Source organism: Hyla sarda, chromosome 3 (genome assembly GCF_029499605.1).
Source record: "Hyla sarda isolate aHylSar1 chromosome 3, aHylSar1.hap1, whole genome shotgun sequence".
Classification (NCBI taxonomy): Eukaryota; Metazoa; Chordata; class Amphibia; order Anura; family Hylidae; genus Hyla; species Hyla sarda.
The window spans coordinates 379,309,018-379,333,653 of NC_079191.1; the positions used below are offsets into that span (position 1 = coordinate 379,309,018).

At 43.0% G+C, this 24,636-nt stretch overlaps 1 protein-coding gene across 1 annotated transcript in view; it reads left to right on the forward strand.

Annotated features, from left to right (window-relative positions):
• MACROD2 (mono-ADP ribosylhydrolase 2) overlaps positions 1-24,636 on the forward strand; it is a 2,467,642-nt gene that overhangs the window by 34,675 nt on the left and 2,408,331 nt on the right. Inside the window, exon 2 of the mRNA XM_056567894.1 lies at positions 11,127-11,237. Coding sequence (XP_056423869.1) covers positions 11,127-11,237 — 111 coding nt within the window. The remainder of the gene's footprint in view (positions 1-11,126; positions 11,238-24,636) is intronic.

A 24,636-nucleotide genomic window follows, 5' to 3' on the forward strand; every position in this document is an offset into this window, starting at 1 on the left:
ACGGCCGTATGTGGCGGATGTTATAGCGGATCTTAATGGATGAATATGCCCATTATTTTGACAGACGTTGTTCAGCCGTTAGCACCCGTTATTTCTTCTGTTATTATACATCCGTTTTTATATAGAAAACAGATTATTAATAACGGACGAATACTCAGTGTGAAAGTAGCCTAAGAGACAAAGAAACAACCCACCATGTGTGCTGCCAACTTACCAGCTCCAATCCCAATGTACGTTTTGTCTTGTGCTTCGTCACGTCCCCTGATGAAGCACAAGCGAAATGTACGTTGGGGTGTGAACTGGTAGGTTGACAGCACACATGGCAGGATGTTTCATTGTCACTTAGCTGTTATCTTTATATGCTCAGCTTTTGATTTATGATCTACAGTGTCGGCCATTTATATGGATACACCGTAATAAAATTGGAATGGTTGGTGATATTAACTTCCTGTTTGTGGAACATTAGTATATGTGAGGGGGGGAAACTTTTCAAGATGGGTGGTGACCATGGCGGCCATTTTGAAGTCGGCCATTTTGAATCCAACTTTTGTTTTTTCAATAGGAAGAGGGTCATGTGACACATCAAACCTATTGGGAATTTCACAAGAAAAACAATGATATGCTTTGTTTTAACATAACTTTATTCTTTCATGAGTTATTTACAAGTTTCTGACCACTTATAAAATGTGTTCAATGTGCTGCCCATTGTGTTGGATTGTCAATGCAACCCTCTTCTCCCACTCTTCACACACTGATAGCAACACCGCAGGAGAAATGCTAGCACAGGCTTCCAGTATCCGAAATTTCAGGTGCTGCACATCTTGTATCTTCACAGCATAGACAATTGCCTTCAGATGACCCCAAAGATAAAAGTCTAAGGGGGTCAGAGTGGGAGACCTTGGGGGCCATTCAACTGGCCCACGACGACCAATCCACTTTCCAGGAAACTGTTCATCTAGGAATGCTCGGACCTGACACCCATAATGTGGTGATTCACCATCTTGCTGGAAAAACTCAGGGAACGTTCAGCTTCAGTGCATAAAGAGGGAAGCACATCATCATGTTGCAATTTCACATATCCAGTGGCCTTGAGGTTTCCATTGATAGAGAAAGGCCCCACTATCTTTGCACCCCATATACCACACCATACCATCAATTTTTGTGTTCCAGCAGTCTTGGAGGGATCTATCCAATGTGGGTTAGTGTCAGACCAATAGCTGTGGTTTTGTTTGTTAACTTCACCATTCACATAAAAGTTTGCCTCATCACTGAACAAAATCTTCTGCGTAAACTGAGGGTCCTGTTCCAGTTTTTGTTTTGCCCGTTCTGCTGCACCTGAAACTACGGATACTGGAAGCCTGTGCTAGCATTTCTCCTGCGGTGTTGCTATCAGTGTATGAAGAGTGGGAGAAGAGGGTTGCATTGACAATCCAACACAATGGGCAGCACATTGAACACATTTTATAAGTGTTCAGAACTTAAAAATAACTGTAAATAACTGTAAATAACTCATGAAAGAATAAAGTTATGTTAAAACCAAGCACATCATTGTTTTTCTTGTGAAACTCCCAATAAGTTTGTTGTCATATGACCCTCTTCCTATTGAAAAAACAAAAGTTGGATTCAAAATGGCCGACCTCAAAATGGCCACCATGGTCACCACCCATCTTGAAAAGTTTCCCCCCTGACATATACTAATGTGCCACAAACAGGAAGTTAATATCACCAACCATTCCCATCTTTTAAGGTGTATCCACAAGCTGAGGTGATATGCTTTTAATGGTGGCACTAGAGCAGCACATAATAGTTGAATAAACAGTAGTTCAGTGTGGTTGTGAGTGGTGTCAGGCGCAGCAGCGCTGACAACCACCACACACTGTAAGCTTGTGTGAATAAGTGGTAGCAAATACTAGCACTCAAAGTGCATGCAGAATTAGTGACCGTAAATTTTAAAGATTAGTTTTCACTTTAGGTACCAGAGCACTTTTTTGTTAAGTTTTACTAGCAATAATAAAAGCTAAGTTTTAACTTAGACTGAGGTAGTCTCTAGTTTAGGGCCGTCCTGAGGGGCTTGTCCCTAAAATTGTATATTATCCATATAAATGGCCCACCCTGTATTCTGATTCTGCAAATTTCTTGTATCACTCTTTTGCTAATGTTTGTGATTATACCATCACTTGTGACTTTGTACTGAGTTATCTGAGTAATTCATTGATCATAACTCCCTGTACTCCATGTCTGTGCCTCTCATACCACCTCCACTTTTCTGTAGTTGTCATTTCAGTGCCTCAATTTTACTATTTCCCACTGTATTTTTAAATGTACAGTATATCTTACATTTTTGATATATGTTAAATAAAATTTAACCCCTTAAGGACCAGGCCATTTTACACCTTAGGACCAGAGCGTTTTTTGCACATCTGACCACTGTCACTTTAAACATTAATAACTCTGGAATGCTTTTAGTTATCAATCTGATTCCGAGATTGTTTTTTCGTGACATATTCTACTTTAACATAGTGGTAAAATTTTGTGGTAACTTGCATCCTTTCTTGGTGAAAAATCCCAAAATTTGATGAAAAATTTGAAAATTTAGCATTTTTCTAACTTTGAAGCTCTCTGCTTGTAAGGAAAATGGATATTCAAAATATTTTTTTATTTTATTCACATTTCCAATATGTCTACTTTATGTTTGCATCATAAAATTGACGTGTTTTTACTTTTGGAAGACACCAGAGGGCTTCAAAGTTCAGCAGCAATTTTCCAATTTTTCACAAAATTTTGAACCTCGCTTTTTTTCAGAGACCAGTTCAGGTTTGAAGTGGATTTGAAGGGTCTTCCCATTAGAAATACCCCACAAATGACCCCATTATAAAAACTACACCCCCCAAAGTATTCAAAATGACAATCAGTAAGTGTTTTAACCCTTTAGGTGTTTCACAGAAATAGCAGCAAAGTGAAGGAGAAAATTCACAATCTTTATTTTTTACACTCGCATGTTCTTGTAAACCCAATTTTTGAATTTTTACAAGGGGTAAAAGGAGAAAATGTATACTTATATTTGTAGCCCAATTTCTCTCGAGTAAGCACATACCTCATATGTCTATGTAAAGTGTTCGGCGGGCGCAGTAGAGGGCTCAGAAGCGAAGGAGCGACAAGGGGATTTTGGAGAGTACGTTTTTCAGAAATGCTTTTTGGGGGGCATGTTGCATTTAGGAAGCCCCTATGGTGCCAGAACAGCAAAAAAAAAACCACATGGCATACCATTTTGGAAACTAGACCCCTTGAGGAACGTAACAAGGAATAAAGTGAGCCTTAATACCCCATACGGGTTTCACAACTTTTGCATATGTAAAAAAAAATATTTTTTTTTCACTAAAATGTGTGTTTCCCCCCAAATTTCACATTTTTGCAAGGGTTAATAGCAGAAAATACCCCCCAAAATTTGTAACCCCATCTCTTCTGAGTATGGAGGTACCCCATAAGTGGACCTGAAGTGCACTACGTGCGAACTACAATGCTCAGAAGAGGAGGAGCACCATTGAGCTTTTGGAAAGAGAATTCGTTTGGAATGGTAGTCAGGGGCCATGTGCATTTACAAAGCCCCCCGTGGTGCCAGAACAGTGGACCCCCCCCCACATGTGACCCCATTTTGGAAACTACACCCCTCACAGAATTTAATAAGTGGTGCAGTGAGCATTTACACCCCACTGGCGTTTGACAGATCTTTGGGACAGTGGGCTGTGCAAATGGAAAATTACATTTTTCATTTTCACGGATCACTGTTCCAAAAATCTGTCAGACACCTGTGGGGCGTAAATGCTCACTGCGCCCCTTATTACATTACATGAGGGGTGTAGTTTCCAAAATGGGGTCACATATGGGGGGGGTCCATTGTTCTGGTACCATGGGGGCTTTGTAAACACAAGTGGCCTTCAATTCCGGACAAATTTTCTCTTCAAAATCCCAATGGCGCTCCTTCTCTTCTGAGCATTGTAGTGCACCCATAGAGCACTTTACATCCACATATGGGGTATGCTCTTACTCAGAAGAAATTGGGTTACAAATTTTGGGGGCTTTTTTTTATTTTCCCTTGTGAAAATGAAAAATTTAAGGTGACACCAGCATTTTAGTGAGAAATTTTTTTTTTTTTCACTTTCCCATCCAACTTTAATGAAAATTTGTCAAACACCTATGGGGTGTTCAGGCTCACTATACCCCTTGTTACATTCCGTAAGGGGTGTCGTTTCCAAAATGGGGTCACATGTCTGTATTTATTGTTTTGTGTTTATGTCAGAACCACTGTAAAATCAGCCACCCCTGTGCAAATCACCAATTTAGGCCTCAAATGTACATGGTGCACTCTCAATCCTGAGCCTTGTTGTGCGTCCGCAGAGCATTTTACGCCCACATATGGGGTATCTCCGTACTCAGGAGAAATTGCGTTACAAATTTTGGGGGTCTTTTTTTCCTTTTACCTCCCGTGAAAATAAAAAGTAAAGGACAACACCAGCATGTTAGTGTAAAAAAAATTTTTTTTTTACACTAACAGGCTGGTGTAGACCCCAACTTTTCTTTTTCATAAGGGGTAAAAGGAAAAAAAGCCCCCAAAATTTGTAAAGCAATTTCTCCCGAGTACGGAGATACCCCATATGTGGCACTAAACTGTTTCCTTGAAATACGACAGGGCTCTGAAGTGAGAGAGCGCCATGCGCATTTGAGGACTAAATTAGGGATTGCACAGGGGTGGACATAGGGGTATTCTACGCCAGTGATTCCCAAACAGGGTGCCTCCAGCTGTTGCTAAACTCCCAGCATGCCTGGACAGTCAGTGGCTGTCCGGAAATGCTGGGAGTTGTTGTTTTGCAACAGCTGGAGGCTCTGTTTTGGAAACGCTGCCGTACAATACGTTTTTTATTTTTTATTAGGGGGACAGTGTAAGGGGGTGTATATGTTGTGTTTTACTCTTTATTATGTGTAAGTGTAGTGTAGTGTTTTTAGGGTACATTCACACTGGCGGGTTTACAGTGAATTTACCGCTAGGAGTTTGCGCTGCGGTGAAAAATTTGCCACAGCCCAAACTTGAAGCAGAAAACTTACTGTAAACCCGCCAGTGTGAATGTACCCTGTACGTTCACATGGGGGGGGGGGCAAACCTCCAGCTGTTTCAAAACTACAACTCCTAGCATGTACTGACAGACCGTGCATGCTGGGAGTTGTACTTTTGAAACAGCTGGAGGCACACTGGTTGGAAAACCTTCAGTTAGGTTCTGTTACCTAACTCAGTATTTTCCAACCAGTGTGCCTCCAGCTGTTGCAAAACTTCAACTCCCAGCATGTACTGATCGCCAAAAGGCATGCTGGGAGATGTAGTTATGCAACAGCTGGAGGGATCGCAACTACAACTCCCAGCATGCAGAGACAGCTGTTTGCTGTTTAGGCTTGCTGGGAGTTGCAGTTTTGCAACATCTGTAGAGCTATAGTTTAGAGACCACTGCATAGTGGTCTCCAAACTGTGGACCTCCAGATGTTGCAAAACTACAACTCCCAGCATGCCCAGACAGCAAACTGCTGTCTGGGCATGCTGGGAGTTGTAGTTTTGCAAGATCTGGAGGTGCACAGTATAGAGATCACTTTGCAATGGTCTCAAACTGTAGACCTCCAGCTGTTGCAAAACTGTAACTCTCAGCAAGCCTAAACAGCTCTCTGGGCATGCTGGGAGTTGTAGTTTTGCAACATCTGGAGGGTTACAGTTTAGAGACCACTATAGTGGTCTCAGACTGTAGCCCTCCAGATGTTGCTAAGTAACTCGCCGGCTTCCGTTGGATCCAGGGAGCTGCGTTGCGGTCCTCTTCTTCCGCCGATCGTCGGCCGCTGCCGCCGCTGATCGTCGCCGCTGCCGTCGCCGATGGGTAAGTGGATCTTCGGTGCCGGTCCCTGTCTGTTTCCCCGTCCTGCCCCGCCTATTGTGGGTGGGCAGGACGGGGAAACCTAAAGTAAACCCCTCCGCCCCCGATCTGCTATTGGTGGTCGCGTCTAGACCACCAATAGCAGAGATAGGAGGGATGGCAACCCTGCCACCTCACTCCTATCGCTACAGGGGGATCGTGGGTGTCTAGGACACCCGCGATCCCCCTTCTATTCCGGGTCACCATAGACCCGTATGACCCGGAATCGGCGCAAATCGCAAGTGTGAATTCACTTGCGATTTGCGCCAATCGCCGACATGGGGGGGGGTCTAATAACCCCCCTGGGCATTTGCGCGGGGTGTCTGCTGATAGATATCAGCAGTCACCCCGGCACGATCCCCGCCCGGCGCGCGGCGGGGACCGAAATTCCCACGGGCGTACAGGTACGCCCTTGGTCCTGAAGTACCAGGGAGCAAAGGCGTACCTGTACGCCCTTGGTCCTTAAGGGGTTAATATTTTACATAATTGGTTCTGTTGTTGAACTTCTTAAACACTTGGGCAGCACCCATATGTAATTTATTTGGTTGAGCCCTGCCCAAAATATTTTCTAGTTTTGGTTTGTGACATTTTGTGTCTGCCCTCTCTATCCTGTAAAGCAGTTAAAGTTGTGTGATTATCATTGAAAGTGTAGGGGTAGAGGCTGATAACCAGGAAGCAAATAGACATCTTAGTGCTACTAGGATGACAATATGGATAGTTTGAGGCACCTTAGGAAGGACTGTTTGGCCTGGTTCCGGGGGTCTAAACTGATGGAAAAGTAAGGCTTTTGGAGTGCAAGGCAAAGTCAAATCCCAGGTATCTCTAACATAACAAAGAATTAGGCACCAATAAGCTGCAGTGAAAGAGAAAGTCCACACTTAATGCCATAAGTTAGTCAATGGGATAGAGCATTTAGGGCAAGCCGTAATCCTATCTGGGAAGTCTGGAGGATGTTAAACCCCTTTGGGCCTTATGTGCTAGTTTGTAATAAGTATCGCGCCATCGCTCTTTGATAATACAGAGTCAGACAATGTTCCAGTCCCATAGAAAACCTTTTGAGATATCTTCTCCTGCTTCTATGTGGTCCAAGAGGAGAATAAGGTAGCTGGGTCTATTTTTTAAGGGGAAACTCATCTAAGGGCCTGGTATATAGTAGAAATGGAAAGTTGTTCCTGGGACTCTGTGTCCAGAATGATTTCTTAATCGTTTTGTGAAGAACAAATATATATTTGGTTTAAAGATAGTATGGGAGGATGTCAGTTCATACTTGGACTGCAGGAATTGTGGGGAGAACCAATATTTGTAAGGCTTGTCTGTGACGGACCGTGCTAAGGCCCTTGTCCACCCAGATAGTGTAAACTTGGGAAGGGATGCCCTGGGGATTTCCTAGTGTTCGGCTGAAAGAAGACATGAGGACACAAGGAAAGGAAGATTAAATAGTTTCTGGACCTCCTTTCATGCCACCACCGTTTCCCTTAGAAGGGTCGAGCACTTCACCAAGGAAGGCAAGTTGGAATAAGAGGTGTGGAGGAGGGCAGTCAGTTCCCACGAGGCCATCAATGCATTCTCTAAGTCACATATGGCATTAAAGGAGGATCCATGAATCCAGTCAACAACAAATATGAATAAGCATGACAGATTGTATCCTCTCAAACTTGGGAAATTTAAGTCCCCCATCATTTTTAACAAGCATAAGTTGATGGAGCGCAATGCATGGTCTTTTATCTGCCCATATGAATTTAGTAAAGGCCGAATTTAGTTTACGTACATCCTCATGTCTCAGCAACAGGGGTAAGGTCTGCAGGGGGTATAGAAGACTGGAGAAGATGACCATCTAAACCAGGTGGCATCTGCCCATAAAGGTGAGTGGAAGGCCCCAAAACTCTGCAGCACTGTTCGAATTTGGAAAGCAGAGGTGGAAAAATTTTAATTGTATATCCTGTCTGAGGTTCTGCTTACCTTGATGCTTAAGTAGGTAACGGAGGAGGAGGCGATTCTAATACCTAGTCCCATTACTTCAGGGAGCCAATGTGGCGGGGAGGCCCTCAGACGGAGCAATTCATATTTAGCAATGTTCACTTTGTACCCTAAAAAAAAAACCTGCAAATGATCCATAATGCCCCGTAATGACTATCCCAGTTTGTCGAGAAAAAGCAGTAAGTCATCTGTGAACATGGTTAGTTTTACCTCCTTTTCCCCACCTTTTTTATGCCCGAGTAAATGTCTGAGTTCAGCAGAGACTTAGCTAAGGGTTCCACTGCGAGATTGAAGAGGAGGGGCGACAGAGGGAACCCTTGCCTAGTCCCCTTGAATAATGGAAAGGGAGCCGAGAGGATACCTGGTGTGTAAACTCTAGCCATGGGTGCCCTGTAAACTCCGGGTAGGTATTTATGAAAAGAGCCGTGAAGTCCTGTGTGGTCCAGCCCAGTCAGTCCCAGCGGATGTTCTCAAAAGCTTTTTTGGCATCCAAGGCCAGTAAGGCTAGGTTCACATGGCAGTTTGAATCTGACCCGTTTAATGGTCCGATCTGCTCCTTCTTTTTTAGCCGATCGGACCCTGAAATTGGTCGGATGCAAACAGCTACAGCCGTGTTCCGACTGCCCCCATTCACTTGCATGGGGTCCGTCGGTGGCCCAGTAATTTTACAGGATTGTAGCGGAGAAAAGAATAGAGCTTGCACTATGTTTTTTTTCTCCGCTAAACTCTCGTTCTTCTGGCCGGTGAAGTGAAAAAAACTGTGACCCGTAGCCGAATGTGACCTGAGCTCAGCTCTCTCAGCCCTCCTTAGTGCTGATTGCTGTTAGGGGAGGTGATTAGGGGTTAGGATTAGGGTTAGGGGTTAGTATGAGGATTAGGGGTTAGGATTAGGGATAGGAGTTAGGATTAGGAAGCCGGCTGTAAAGCAGAGAGGGAGCCGGCTGTAATGCAGAAAATGGTGTCCCTGTGTGAAGGGTCACATTCTGCTACAGGGATACAGTTTTTTTTATTACACCGGATTGCCGACAGAACTTCGAATAGCATAGTCCAACGGCAATGTGAAGATGGGTCGTTTTCCTAGAAGGGGCTGGTGCTGCAGCCAGTCAAGAACTGCTAGAACTGTTCCCAGTTTCATGGTGGCTGATCGGTTTCTGATAAACCCCACTTGGTGAGTCCCAATCAGAGCTGGCATGAAGCATATAAACGGTCAGCTAGATTTGCTAAGTATCTTGACATCCTAATTAATTAATTAATTAAAGAGATAACGCAACAAGAACCCGGGGTCCCTAAGATCCTTGCACTGTTTTGGTAGCACCTTATTATTCGCCAGCGGCCTGCCAGGTGTCTGTACAGCACCCCTGTGCCTCCGCAAACCCTCCGTACATGTATTGCTTCCTTCAGCGTGGTGGCCAGCCTGCATCTCAGCCGCCCGCGCTCTCTTCACCAGTGCTGCAGATACCCCTATGTCAGATTTATCAACAGGGTGTGTGTCCTGCACTGTGTGAGAGACTGGCGCACTGTACAAGATAATTTATTGTTTAGCTGTATCTAAGCGGTCAGTAATTTACCACTACACAATAGGATTTAGTGTCTAAGTCTTTAGGCTATGCCATTATCTGCAATGAGAGTTGGCACTTCAAAGTTATGGGGCAGTTCTTATTTGAGGGCTCATAAATTACATCAGGCATATCCCACTTCACCTAGCCACCCCAAATATAGGACTATGGTGTATTTTGAGTGCCCAACATTTTTCCCCAGTCTGATATGTGATGGCATTCACCTATGCTTAAAAAAAATGGCCCATTTCTATCTATTTTCCCAGCAGTATATGTATAAAAACAGCAGCACTCCAGGATATAAGTGAATAATGTGTGGCTTTATTCACCAAAACATCAGAGATTGCGACGTTTCAGCCTTCTCACAAGGCCTTTGTCAAGCAGTGATAAGTACAAAGTGTGTGATATTTATATCATACAGGTGTGACTCAATTAGTGACGTCATATGTTTACAAATGAGTATCAACACAAACACAATGACAATATGAGCATAGGTGGACAGACAAATTACAAACACTGCATATACATCAGATGTCTGCCACGTATGAAAAAATCCATAACAAACTTTAACACAATATTCATAAAGTCCATATAAGCAATGTGCATAATGGCGTGATGAGTGTACCTTCTGGTGGAGGCTGAGTCCCGGCACATGTGGCGCACACCGGAGCTAGTGGAAATGCTGTACGGGATGGTGCAATGGCGTTTGCACCGTTTCCGGTCTAAAGGCGGAAGTGACGTATGTAAACAAAAGGTCCATGTGGAGCCACTCGCGCATGCGCCCTTCCATGCCGTTTGGGCGTACGCCTTTAGACCGGAAACGGTGCAAACGCCATTGCACCATCCCGTACAGCGTTTCCACTAGCTCCGGTGTGCGCCACATGTGCCGGGACTCCGCCTCCACCAGAAGGTACACTCATCACGCCATTATGCACATTGCTTATATGGACTTTATGAATATTGTGTTAAAGTTTGTTAAGTATTTTTTCATACGTGGCAGACATCTGATGTATATGCAGTGTTTGTAATTTGTCTGTCCACCTATGATCATATTGTCATTGTGTTTGTGTTGATACTCATTTGTAAACATATGACGTCACTAATTGAGTCACACTTGTATGATATAAATATCACACACTTTGTACTTATCACTGCTTGACAAAGGCCTTGTGAGAAGGCTGAAACGTCGCAATCTCTGATGTTTTGGTGAATAAAGCCACACATTATTCACTTATATCCTGGAGTGCTGCTGTTTTTATACATATATTTTTGGGACTTGGGACCGAGTCAACCAGCTAGCACCACAGTCAACCCGGTTGTGCTGCCCGCTTTTCTTTTCTCTCTATTTTCCCAGCAGTCTAGAAGTTATTTTGTTACATTGCAGTTCATCTTAAATTATTTTTTAAATTGAAGTATTTCCACTCGAAAGAAAATAAGCAATTAAATATTTGGAGCATGTTTTCTTAATGAATTATTGATGAAATGTCAGCATTACACTTTTCTGTATTTTGTGTCAAGCAGATTTGGTGCCATGTTTTAACTTTTCTTTTTCCTGTTCTCGTGACAGTTGCAGTTTTTATATACAGATTGGTGCTCCTTTTAGATTGTATTATAAGAATGGTAACATCAATGTCTTGTTTTATAGAGCGTCTTCTGAGTATGTCACAGGCTGAGAGGCGCAAAGAGCTCTGCAAGGATTATATACCGCTGGACAGTGTTCCATCGCTGCTAAAGGAATTAAAGACACCATGTGACGGTATGCAAATTATTATTTGTTTATTACCAGTTTTCAGATCATTTTAAATAATAAATAATAATGTTAATAATTGATCAAAGTGAATATCTTTATAATCTGTTGCTGCAAGTATGAAAAGTTGAACACAAAAATTTATAGTTATAGTTGTTTTCACTAGGATATGATATCCCTGTATGATTGGTCAGGTCCAACCTCTGCTACCCCAACCAATTGCAAGAATTAAGGGAATACAAAACTGACTTATTGCAGTATCCCCTTCTGAGTTTTTCCTTGAACAACACTTTTACCAGTCACCTGGCAGTGCAGAGACCTGCAGTCCGCTCCATTCAAGTAAATGGGGCCATGTTGTGGTTCCCAAAACCAATGTTCAGGGAAAATCGGGGAAGTTGAAGCAGTGCAACAACAATGTTGTGTCCCCTTTTATTCTTGCTATTTGTGGGGGCCTAAGAGGTTTAATCATGACTAATGATAGTCAAGTGATGGCATATCCTAATAATATGCAATCCCTTTGAGGTGGAAATAAACCTTTTAAGGGTACATTCACATGTGCTTATTTTTTACTGCAGATTTTGCTACCCATTGAAGTCAATGGGCAGCAAAATCTGCAGCAAAAATATGCACGTGTGAATGCACCCCAAGGGTACATTCACACGTACTGGATCTGCTGCATATTTTTGCTGCTTATTTTGTGCAGCTGATTTTGCTACTCATTGACTTTAACCCCTTAAGGACTGAGCCCTTTTTCACCTTAAGGACTCGGCCATTTTTTGCAAATCTGACCACTGTCACTTTAAACATTAATAACTCTGGAATGCTTTTAGTTATCATTCTGATTCCGAGATTGTTTTTTCGTGACATATTCTACTTTAACGTAGTGGTAAAATTTTTTGGTAACTTGCATCCTTTCTTGGTGAAAAATCCCAAAATTTGATGAAAAATTTGAAAATTTTGCATTTTTCTAACTTTGAAGCTCTCTGCTTGTAAGGAAAATGGATATTCCAAATAATTTTTTTTTAATTCACATATACAATATGTCTACTTTATGTTTGCATCATAAAATTGACGTGTTTTTACTTTTGGAAGACATCAGAGGGCTTCAAAGTTCCGCAGCAATTTTCCAATTTTTCACAAAATTTTGAAACTCGCTTTTTTTCAGGGACCAGTTCAGGTTTGAAGTGGATTTGAAGGGTCTTCATATTAGAAATACCCCATAAATGACCCCATTATAAAAACTGCACCCCCGAAAGTATTCAAAATGAGATTCAGTAAGCGTTTTAACCCTTTACGGGTTTCACAGGAATAGCAGCAAAGTGAAGGAGAAAATTCACAATCTTCATTTTTTACACTCGCATGTTCTTGTTGACCCAATTTTTGAATTTTTGCAAGGGGTAAAAAGGAGAAAATTTTTACTTGTATTTGTAGCCCAATTTCTCTCGAGTAAGCACATACCTCATATGTCTATGTAAAGTGTTCGGCGGGCGCAGTAGAGGGCTCAGAAGGGAATGAGCGTCAAATGGTTTTTGGGGGGCATGTCACCTTTAGGAAGCCTCTATGGTGCCAGAACAGCAAAAAACCCCACATGGCATACCATTTTGGAAACTAGACCCCTCGGGGAACGTAACAAGGGGTAATGTGAACCTTAATACCCCACAGGTGATTCACAACTTTTGCATATGTAAAAAAAAAAAAAATTTTTTTACCTAAAATGCTTGGTTTCCCTAATGTTTTACATTTTTAAAAAGGGTAATAGCAGAAAATACCCCCCCAAAATTTGAAGCCCAATTTCTCCCGATTCAGAAAACACCCCATATGGGGGGGAAAAGTGCTCTGCTGGCGCACTACAGGTCTCAGAAGAGAAGGAGTCACATTTGGCTTTTTTGAAGGAAATTTTGCTCTGGGGGCATGCCGCATTTAGGAAGCCCCTATGGTGCCAGGACAGCAAAAAAAAAAACACATGGCATACCATTTTGGAAACTAGAGCCCTCGGGGAATGTAACAAGGGGTTAAGTGAACCTTAATACCCTACAGGCGTTTCACGACTATTGCATATGTAAACAAAATAAAAAATTTTTTTTACCTAAAATGCTTCTTTTCCCAAAAACTTTACATTTAAAAAAAGGGTAAAAGCAGAAAATACCCCCCTAAATTTGAAGCCCAATTTCTCCCGAGTACGGCGATACCCCATATGTGACCCTTAACTGTTGCCTTGAAATACGACAGGGCTCCAAAGTGAGAGCGCCATGCGCATTTGAGGCCTGAATTAGGGATTGCATAGGGGTGGACATAGGGGTATTCTACGCCAGTGATTCCTAAACAGGGTGCCTCCAGCTGTTGCAAAACTCCCAGCATGCCTGGACAGTCAACGGCTGTCCGACAATACTGGGAGTTGTTGTTTTGCAACAGTTGGAGGCTCCGTTTTGGAAACAGTGGCGTACCAGACGTTTTTCATTTTTATTGGGGAGGGGAGGGGGGCTGTGTAGGGGTATGTGTATATGTAGTGTTTTTTACTTTTTATTTTATTTTTTGTGGTAGTGTAGTGTAGTGTTTTTAGGGTACAGTCGCACGGGCGGGGGTTCACAGTAGTTTCTCGCTGGCAGTTTGAGCTGTTGCAGAAAATTTGCTGCAGCTCAAACTTGCAGCCCGATACTTACTGTAAGCCTCCGCCCATGTGAGTGTACCCTGTACATTCACATTGGGGGGGACATCCAGCTGTTGCAAAACTACAACTCCCAGCATGCGCTGACAGACTGTACATGCTGAGAGTTTTATTTTTGCAACAGCTGTAGGCACACTGGTTATGTATCATGGAGTTTGTGACCTTACTCAGTGTTTCAAAACCAGTGTGCCTCCAGCTGTTGCAAAACTACAACTCCCAGCATGTACGGTGCATGGTGTAAGGTGACTGCTGGGAGTTGTAGTTTGCAACAGCTGGAGGCACACCGGTCGTGAAACACTGAGTTAGGTAAAAAAACAAAACACTAAGTTTCACAACCAGTGTGCCTTCAGCTGTTGCAAAACTACAACTCTCAGCAGTCACCGACAGCCAACGGCATGCTGGGAGTTGTAGTTTTGCAACCAGCAGATGCACCACTACAACTCCCAGCATGCACTTTAGCTGTTTGTGCAAGCTGGGAGTTGTAGTTATACAACAGCTGAAGGTACACTTTTCCATAGAAAAAATGTGCCTCCAGCTGTTGCAAAACTAGAAGTCCCAGCATGCCCATAAGGGAATGCTGGGAGTTGTGGTGGTCTGCCTACTGCTGTTGCATAACTACAGCTCCCAGCATGCCCTTTTTGCATGCTGGGAGCTGTTGCTAAGCAACAGCAGGAGGCTGTAACTCACCTCCTGCTGCTGCTCCATCGCAGGCTGTCCCTCGCCGCCGCCGTCGCTCCTGGGGCCCCGATCCCAACATGGACGCCGGGGATCGGGGTCCCCAGCACCCGGGGTCGTCTTCCCGCACCCGCTCACGCCCTCCGGAAGAGGGGCGGAGCGGGAGTGACGCCCGCAGCAGGCGCCCTGATTGGTCGGCCGGTAATCCGGCCGACGAATCAGGGCGATCGTGAGGTGGCACCAGTGCCACCTCACCCCTGCAGGCTCTGGCTGTTCGGGGCCGTCAGAGACGGCCCCGAACAGCCAGTAATTCCGGGTCACCGGGTCACTGGAGACCCGATTGACCCGGAATCGCCACAGATCGCTGGACTGAATTGTCCAGCGATCTGCGGCGATCGCCGACATGGGGGGGCATAATGACCCCCCTGGGCGATATGCCGGGATGCCTGCTGAACGATTTCAGCAGGCATCCGGCTCCGGTCCCCAACCGGCTAGCGGTGGGGACCGGAATTCCCACGGGCGTATGGATACGCCCTGCGTCCTTAAGGACTCGGGATGCAGGGCGTATCCATACGGCCTGCGTCCTTAAGAGGTTAATGGGTAGCAAAATTAGCTAGGGAAAATATGCAGCAGATCATGTACATGTGAACGTACCCTAAGGGTCTACTCACATGTACAGTATCCTGCGCATATTTGATGCGCAGGATTTGAAGCAGTGTTCAGTCATTTAAATCTGCTGCAGAAAATCCTGCACATCAAATCTGCTCTAAGGGTCTGTTCACATATACAGTATCCTGCACATATCTGGTGCATAGAATGTAAAGCTTTAGATGCATGCTGCAGTGTTCAATGTAAACTAAATGATAGCTTAAAATCCTGGGCATCAAATGTAGGGTCTATTCACACGTACAGTATCCTGCACAGATGTGATGCGCAGGATTTGTAATTGCAAATTAGAAGCTGTGCTCAGTCATTTTGTTTACATTGAGATCTGCAGCAGAAAATCCTGAGCATCAAATCTGCGCAGGATACTGTACGTGTGAACATACCCTCAGGGTAAGTATTCTTGCTGCAGATCTGCTGCAGTTTAGCTGTGGCAAATTTTGTTTCTCATTGAAGTCAATGGGCAGCTAATGCTTTAGCAACAAATCTGCAGCAAAAATACGCACGTGTGAACATACCCTAAGGGTGAGTTCAGAAGAGCGGATCCACAGCGTATTTTACACTGCTGAACCATCGCTGAAAGACCGCTGCAGGATGCCTTTAGATGTGCCTGCTCGGTGTGGCAATACGAGCAGACACACTGTGATGTGCGAGTCGCTGCACACATGCGCAGTATAGTCTCATATCGCGGCTGCACTCTGCCTAGCTCAGGGAGCAGGGGGAGCGGCCGCAAAGTGTGCAAGTACTCCACGCATACACAGCGACTCGCACATCGCAGCAGTGTGTCTTCTCATATCGGCTTTAAGCAGTCACATCTAAAGGCATCCTGTAGGGGTCCTTCGGCGGCGGATCCGCAGCATAAAATACGCTGCAGATCCGCTAGTCTTAACACACCCTAAGATTTTGCTACACGTTAATGTCAATGGGTAGCAAAATCAGCTGCAGAAAATGTGCCGCAAAAATATGCAGCAGATCCTGTACGTGTGGATAGACCTTTAGGGTACGTTCACATGTACAGGATCTGCTGCATATTTTTGCTGCATATTTTGTGCAGCTAATTTTGCTACCCATTAACTTCAATGGGTAGCAGAATCAGCTGAACAAAATACACAGCAAAAATATGCAGCAGATCCTGTACGTGTGAACCTAAGGGTACCTTAGGGTACGTTCCCACATGCGTCAGAAAATACGCACGTGTGAACGCACCCATAGTGGACATAAGAGTAACATGTTACCAAGTATTATCGGGTGGTCAACATACAGGGTTATAGTCTATTCAGGAAGGATCGGACAAAACAAAAAGGGGGAGGAGTTTGTCTTTATGTGAAATCGAGTCTGAAGACCGCGCTGAGCGTCGCTCAACTCACTCCCCCTCCCCCTTAGTTCACCTATTCAGTGTCCCTCCAGCTGTTTCCCCACTACAACTCCCAGCTTGCCCTGACATCTATTGGCTGTCAGGGCATGCTGGTAGTTGTAGGAGGGAAACAACTGGAGGCATACTGTATAGGTGAACACCGTGATGGCCGCACATCCCGCTCCCGCCGCGCAGCCTGCAACCCCCCTGGCCCCGCTGCGCCGCTAAACCCACTACCCCCCCTGCAAAAGCATAAGCATTGAGAACAGTTATTTTACTTGTCGCCGGGAGCCAGGGCCGGTGCATTGCCATAGAATGAGATTTGCCATAGAGCCTGCGCGCGTCCTCTTCCTTTAAAGCGCTCGCTACCGCCTGTCTGATTGACAGGCGGGAGCGAGCACCGCAGTGAATGAATTCAGACTCGTTGCCAGGCTTCAATGAGTCGAAATTCATTAGTGACGTCCCTGCCGAATGCATTCGGCCACTAGGAGGGTGTCCCCTAGTGGCCGAATTTAAAAGTGATTTTAAACAGTTTTAAAATCACTTTTTTTTATATAAAGTATATTAGAGATATGTTGTAGTACTTAAGTGCTACAACATATCAATTTTTAGATTTCATGACAGTGCCCATTTAAGATTTTTTTTTTTTATAGAAGTAATTTACAAATCTGTTTTAACTGTCTGAAGCCAGTTGATATATAAAAAAAAGTATTTTCCTGGATAACCCCTTTAAAGACACAGCCAATTTTATTTTTGCGTTTTTGCTTTTTCCTCCCCACCTTCTAAAATTAAAAACTCTTTTATATTTCCATTTCCAGCCCCATATGAGGGCTTGTTTTTTGCGTGACCAGTTGTACTTTGCAATGACATCACTCATTTTACCGTAAAATGTATGGTAAACCCATACATTTTCACTCTGTACACTTTAAGGTAAAAATTACACGTTTTATTTATTCTCTGGGTCAATAAGATTAACCCCTTAACGATGCAGGACGTATATTTACGTCCTGCGCCGGCTCCCGCGATATGAAGCGCGATCGCGCCGCGATCCCGCATCATATCGTGTCGGTCCCGGCGCTCATCAACGGCTGGGACCCGCGGCTAATACCACACATCGCCGTTCGCGGCGATGTGCGGTATTAACCCTTTAGAAGCGGCGGTCAAAGCTGACCGCCGCTTCTAAAGCGAAAGTGACCCGGCTAGTCAGTCGGGCTGTTCGGGACCGCTGCGGTGAAATCGCGGCGTCCTGAACAGCTGACCGGACACCAGGAGGGCCCTTACCTGCCTCCTCGGTGTCCGATCGGCGAATGACTGCTCCGTGCCTGAGATCCAGGCACGAGCAGTCAAGCGCCGATAACACTGATCACAGGCGTGTTAATACACGCCTGTGATCTGTGTAAAAGATCAGTGTGTGCAGTGTTATAGGTCCCTATGTTAATAAAGGTCATTTAACCCCTTCCCTAATAAAAGTTTGAATCACCCCCCTTTTCCCAGAAAAAAAATAACAGTGTAAAAAAATAAATAAATAAACATATGTGGTATCGCCACGTGCGTAAATGTCCGATCTATAAAAATATATCATTAATTAAACCGCACGGTCAATGGCGTATGCGCAAAAAAATTCTAAAGTCCAAAAAAGCGTATTTTTGGTCACTTTTTATACCATTAAAAAATGAATAAAAAGTGATCAAAAAGTCCGATCAAAACAAAAATCATACTGATAAAAAACTTCAGATCACGGCGCAAAAAATTAGTCTTCATACCGCCCTGTACATGGAAAAATAAAAAAGTTATAGGGGTCAGAAGATGACATTTTTAAACTTATAAATTTTCCTGCATGTAGTTATGATTTTTTCCAGAAGTGCGACAAAATCAAACCTATAGAAGTAGGGTATCATTTTAACCGTATGGACTTACAGAATGATAAGGTGTAATTTTTACCGAAATATGCACTGCGTAGAAACGGAAGCCCCCAAAAGTTACAAAATTGGTTTTTTTCTTCGATTTTGTCGCACAATGATTTTTTTTCCGTTTCGCTGTGCATTTTTCGGTAAAATGACTAATGTCACTGCAAAGTAGAATTGGTGACGCAAAAAATAAGCCATGATATGGATTTTTAGGTGGAAAATTGAAAGAGTTATGATTTTTAAAAGGTAAGGAGGAAAAAACGAAAGTGCAAAAACGGAAAAACCCTGAGTCCTTAAGGGGTTAAAAGGATACCCATGGTTACACACATCTATTATTGTACTGCTTTTAAAAAATTCTCAAACTTTTTTTTTTATAAAATCAGTATGTTTTTAAAATTGCCCTATTTTGACCACCTCTAACTTTCTTATTTTTCCGTATTCAAGGAAATTCAGTGTAAGGGCTAAGTTTTTTTTTGTGCCATGATCTGTAGTTTGTTTTGGTACCACATTTGCATATATGTGACTTTTTGATAGCGATCTGCTAATACTGTTTAGTGCTATGCATAGGGCATAGCACTGATCAGTATTATCGGCGATCTTCTGCTCTGGTCTGCTGGAAGGCAGATCAGTGCAGAAGACACTGGTAGACGGACGGAGGCAGGTGAGGGGACTTCCGTCCACCATCTTGGCTGATCTGATCCCTGCGGTAGTGCCGCGGGCGATCAGATCAGCCATTATAAGTGCCGCACTGCCGCAGATGATGTGATCTGTATTGATTACGGCACCTGAGAGGTTAATGGCAGACATCAGCGCAACCGCTGGGTCCACGGCTGCTGACAGCTGCCGGGAATGAAGCGAGTGCATCTCCTGTCACAGCCATGCCATAAATGTACGGCGCTGTGGGCTAAGTGATGCTGTGCAGCGCCGTACATTTGCGGTGCATGTCCTTAAGGGGTTAAAAAGGGAATCTCGCGAGGGGCCACAAAAACAATGAACTTTAGGAAGGCAAAGTTGGATCAATTCAGAGAAGCCCCTAACTATATAAATTGAGATAATGTCCTCAAAACAAGAATACTGACACTAAATGGGAGACTTTTAAGAATATTTTTAGTTCTCACTGTAAGATGTATAAACCTTTTATGGGAACAAAAGGGTCAGGAATAAAAGAAAACCAATATGGGAAAATAAAAATGTTAAGGACGCAATAAATGACAAAAATAAAGCATGAAAGTGTAGGCCCTTTTAACCCCTTAAGGACTCAGCCCATTTTGGCCTTAAGGACTCAGACAATTTCATTTTTACGTTTTCATTTTTTCCTCCTCGCCTTCTAAAAATCATAACTCTTTTATATTTTCATCCACAGACTAGTATGAGGGCTTGTTTTTTGCGCGACCAGTTGTCCTTTGTAATGACATCACTCATTATATCATAAAATGTATGGCGCAACCAAAAAACACTATTTTTGTGGGGAAATTAAAACGAAAAACGCAATTTTGCTAATTTTGGAAGGTTTTGTTTTCACGCCGTACAATTTCTGGTAAAAATGACATGTGTTCTTTATTCTGAGGGTCAATACGATTAAAATGATACCCATTATTATATACTTTTATATTATTGTTGCGCTTAAAAAAAATCACAAACTTTTTAACCAAATTAGTACGTTTATAATCCCTTTATTTTGATGACCTATAACTTTTTTATTTTTCCGTATAAGCGGCGGTATGGGGGCTCATTTTTTGCGCCATGATCTGTACTTTTTTTTGATACCACATTTGTATATAAAAAACTTTTAATACATTTTTTATAATTTTTTTTTTAATAAAATGTATTAAAAAAGTAGGAATTTTGGACTTTTTTAATTTTTTTTCGTTCACGCCGTTCACCGTACGGGATCATTAACATTTTATTTTAATAGTTCGGACATTTACGCACGCGGCGATACCAAATATGTCTATAAAAAATGTTTTTTACGCTTTTTGGGGGTAAAATAGGAAAAAACGGACGTTTTACTTTTTTATTGGGGGAGGGGATTTTTCACTTTTTTTTTACTTTTACTTTTACATTTTTTTACATTTTTTTTTACACTTGAATAGTCCCCATAGGGGACTATTCATAGCAATACCATGATTGCTAATACTGATCTGTTCTATGTATAGGACATAGAACAGATCAGTATTATCGGTCATCTCCTGCTCTGGTCTGCTCGATCACAGACCAGAGCAGGAGACGCCGGGAGCCGCACGGAGGAAGGAGAGGGGACCTCCGTGCGGCATTATGAATGATCGGATCCCCGCAGCAGCGCTGCGGGCGATCCGATCGTTCATTTTAATCGCGAACTCCCGCAGATGCCGGGATCTGTATTGATCCCGGCACCTGAGGGGTTAATGGCGGACGCCCGCGAGATCGCGGGCGTCGGCCATTGCCGGCGGGTCCCTGGCTGCGATCAGCAGCCGGGATCAGCCGCGCATGACACGGGCATCGCTCCGATGCCCGCGGTTATGCTTAGGACGTAAATGTACGTCCTGGTGCGTTAAGTACCACCTCACCAGGACGTACATTTACGTCCTGCGTCCTTAAGGGGTTAAAAAACGATGAGGAAGAAATTATAGACGGGGATCAGGAAAAAGCAAATATATTAAACAGATTCTTCTCCACTGTATTCACAGAGGAAAATGAAATGCCAGGTGAAATACAGTGTGATAAGGTAAACTCCCCAGTACAGGTCACCTGTCTAACCCAGGAAGAAGTACAGTGCCGCCTACAAAAAATCAAAATAGACAAGTCACCAGGCCCAGATGGCATTCACCCTGTGTTCTAAAGGAATTAAATAATGTTATGGACAGACCACTATTTTTAATATTCAGGGACTCTATAGTAACAGGGACTGTTCTTAAGGACTGGCGAATGGCAAATGTAGTGCCAATATTTAAAAAGGGATCAAAAGGTGACCCCTCGAATTATAGGCCTGTTAGTTTAACCTCCGTTGTATGTAAATTGTTTGAGGGTTTTCTAATAGATTCTATATGACCCCATATCAGCATGGCTTTATGAGGGATCGGTCCTGGCAAAATAACCTGATCAGCTTTTATGAGGAGGTGAGTTCCAGACTGGACCAGGGGGAATCGCTGGATGTCCTATATCTGGATTTTTCCAAAGCATTTGATACGGTGCCACATAAAAGATCGGTGCATAAAATGAGAAGGATTGGACTGGGGGAGAATGTGTGTAAGTGGGTAAGTAACTGGCTCAATGATAGGAAACAGAGGGTGCTGCTGCTGAATACTACAGAGGAAATTCTTTTATTTTTGGAACACAGAGCTCTCTGCTGACTTTATAACCACAGTGCTCTCTGCTGACATCTCTGTCCATTTTAAGAACTGTCCAGAGTAGGAGAAAATCCCCATAGAAAACAAATGCTGCTCTGGACAGTTCCTAAAATGGACAGAGATGTCAGCAGAGAGTACTGTGGTCATGATGTCAGCAGAGAGCCCTGTGTTCCAAAAAGAAAATAATTTCCTCTGTAGTATTCAGCAGTTAATAAGTACTGGAAGGATTAAGATTTTTTTATAGAAGTCATTTACAAATCTCTTTAACTTTCTGGCACCAGTTGATTTAAAAAAAAAAAAAAAAAAATTATATATATATATATGTATGTTTTCCACCGGAGTATCCATTTAACCAATTAACGACGCAGGGTTTTTCAGTTTTTGCACTTTCGTTTTTTCCTCCTTACCTTTTAAAAATCATAACCCCTAAATTTTCCACCTAAAAATCCATATTATGGCTTATTTTTTGTGTCACCAATTCTACTTTGCAGTGACATTAGTCATTTTACCCAAAAATTCACGGCGAAACAGGAAAAAAAATCATTGTGCAACAAAATCAAAGAAAAAACGCCATTTTGTAACTTTTGGGGGCTTCCGTTTCTACGCAGTGCATATTTCTGTAGAAATTACACCTTATCATTATTCTGTAGGTCCATACGGTTAAAATGATACCCTACTTATATAGGTTGGATATTGTCGTACTTTGGAAAAAAATCATAACTCCATGCAGGAAAATGTATACGTTTAAAAATGTCATCTTCTGACCCCTATAACTTTTTTATTTTTCCACGTACAGGGCGGTATGAGGACTCATTTTTTGTGCCATGATCTGACGTTTTTATCTGTATGATTTGTTTTGATCGGACTTTTTGATCACTTTTTATTCATTTTTTAATGATATAAAAAGTGACCAAAAATACGCTTTTTTGGACTTTGGAATTTTTTTGCGCGTACGCCATTGACTGTGCGGTTTAATGAATGATATATTTTTATAGTTCGGACATTTACGCACGCGGCGATACCACATATGTTTATTTTTATTTACAGTTCTATTTTTTTTATGGGAAAAGGGGGGTGATTCAAACTTTTATTAGGGAAGGGGTTAAATGACCTTTATTAACACTTTTTTTTTAAACTTTTTTTTGCAGTGTTATAGGTCCCTATAACACTGCACACACTGATCTCTCATGCTGATCACTGGCGTGTATTAACACGCCTGTGATCAGTGTTATCGGCGCTTGACTGCTCCTGCCTGGATCTCAGGCACGGAGCAGTCATTCGTCGATCGGACACCGAGGAGGCAGGTAAGGGCCCTCCAGGTGTCCTGTAAGCTGTTCGGGACGCCGTGATTTCACCGCGGCGGTCCCAAACAGCCCGACTGAGCAGCCAGGTTACTTTCACTTTCATTTCAGACTTTGATCGCTCAGCTTTGATCGCCGCGTCTGAAGGGTTAATACAGGGCATCACCGCGATCGGTGATGTCCTATATTAGCCGCGGGTCCTGGCCATTGATAGCCGCCGGGACCGACCCGATATGATGCGGGGACACCGCATTACCACGCGGCATATCGCAGGAGCTGGCGGAGGACGTACATATACCTCCTTCGTCGTTAAGGGGTTAAGGACGAAGCCCATTTGGGCCTTAAGGACACAGATAATTTTACTTTTACGTTTTCATTTTTTCCTCCTCGCCTTCAAAAAATCATAACTCTTTTATATTTTCATCCACAGACTAGTATGAGGGCTTGTTTTTTGCACGACCAATTGTCCGTTTTAATGCCATCACTCACTTAACCATAAAATATATGGCGCAACCAAAAAAATACTATTTGTGTGGGGAAATTAAAAAGAAAACTGCAATTTTACAAATTTTGGAAGGTTTCGTTTTCACACCGTACAGTTTACAGTAAAAATGACGTGTGTTCTTTATTCTTTGGGTCAATACGATTAAAATGATACACATGATGATATACTTTTCTATTACTGTTGCGCTTAAAAAAAATCGCACTTTGTTTAACCAAATTAGTACGTTTAAAATCCCCCTATTTTGAAGACCTATAACTTTTTCATTGTTCCTTATAAGCGGCGGTATGAAGGCTCATTTTTTACGCAGTAATCTGTACTTTTTATTGATACCATATTTGCTTATTTAAAACTTTAATACTTTTTTTATAATTTTTTTGGGGAATAAAATGATATAAAAAAAAGCAGCTTTTTTGGACTTTTTTTTTTTTTTACGTTCACGCCGATCATTAACATTTTATTTTAATAGCTGGGATATTTACGCACGCGGCGATACCAAATATGTTTATAACATTTTTTTTTTTTTTACACTTTTTGGGGGTGAAATATGGAAAATGGGACAATTTACGTTTTTATTGGGGGAGGGGGTTTTTCAAATATTTTTTTTTACTTTCATTTTTACACTTTAATAGTCCCCATAGGGGAATATTTATAGCAATCATTCGATTGCTAATACTGTTCAGTGCTATGCTATCAGCGTTATCGGTCATCTTCTGCTCTGGTCTGCTCGATCGCAGACCAGAGCAGAAGACCCCGGGAGACGGCCGGAGCAGGGTGAGGGGACCTCCGGCCGCCATGCTGGATGATCGGATCGCCGCGATGCTGCAGATACTGTGATCTGTATTGATCATGGCATCTGAGGGGTTAATGGCGGACATCCGCGCAATCGCGGATGTCCGCCATTACGGGCAGGTCCCTGGCTGCGATCCACAGTCGGGACCTGCCACGCATGACGCGAGCATCGCTCCCATGCTAACGGTTATGCATAGGACGTAAATATACGTCCTGGTGCGTT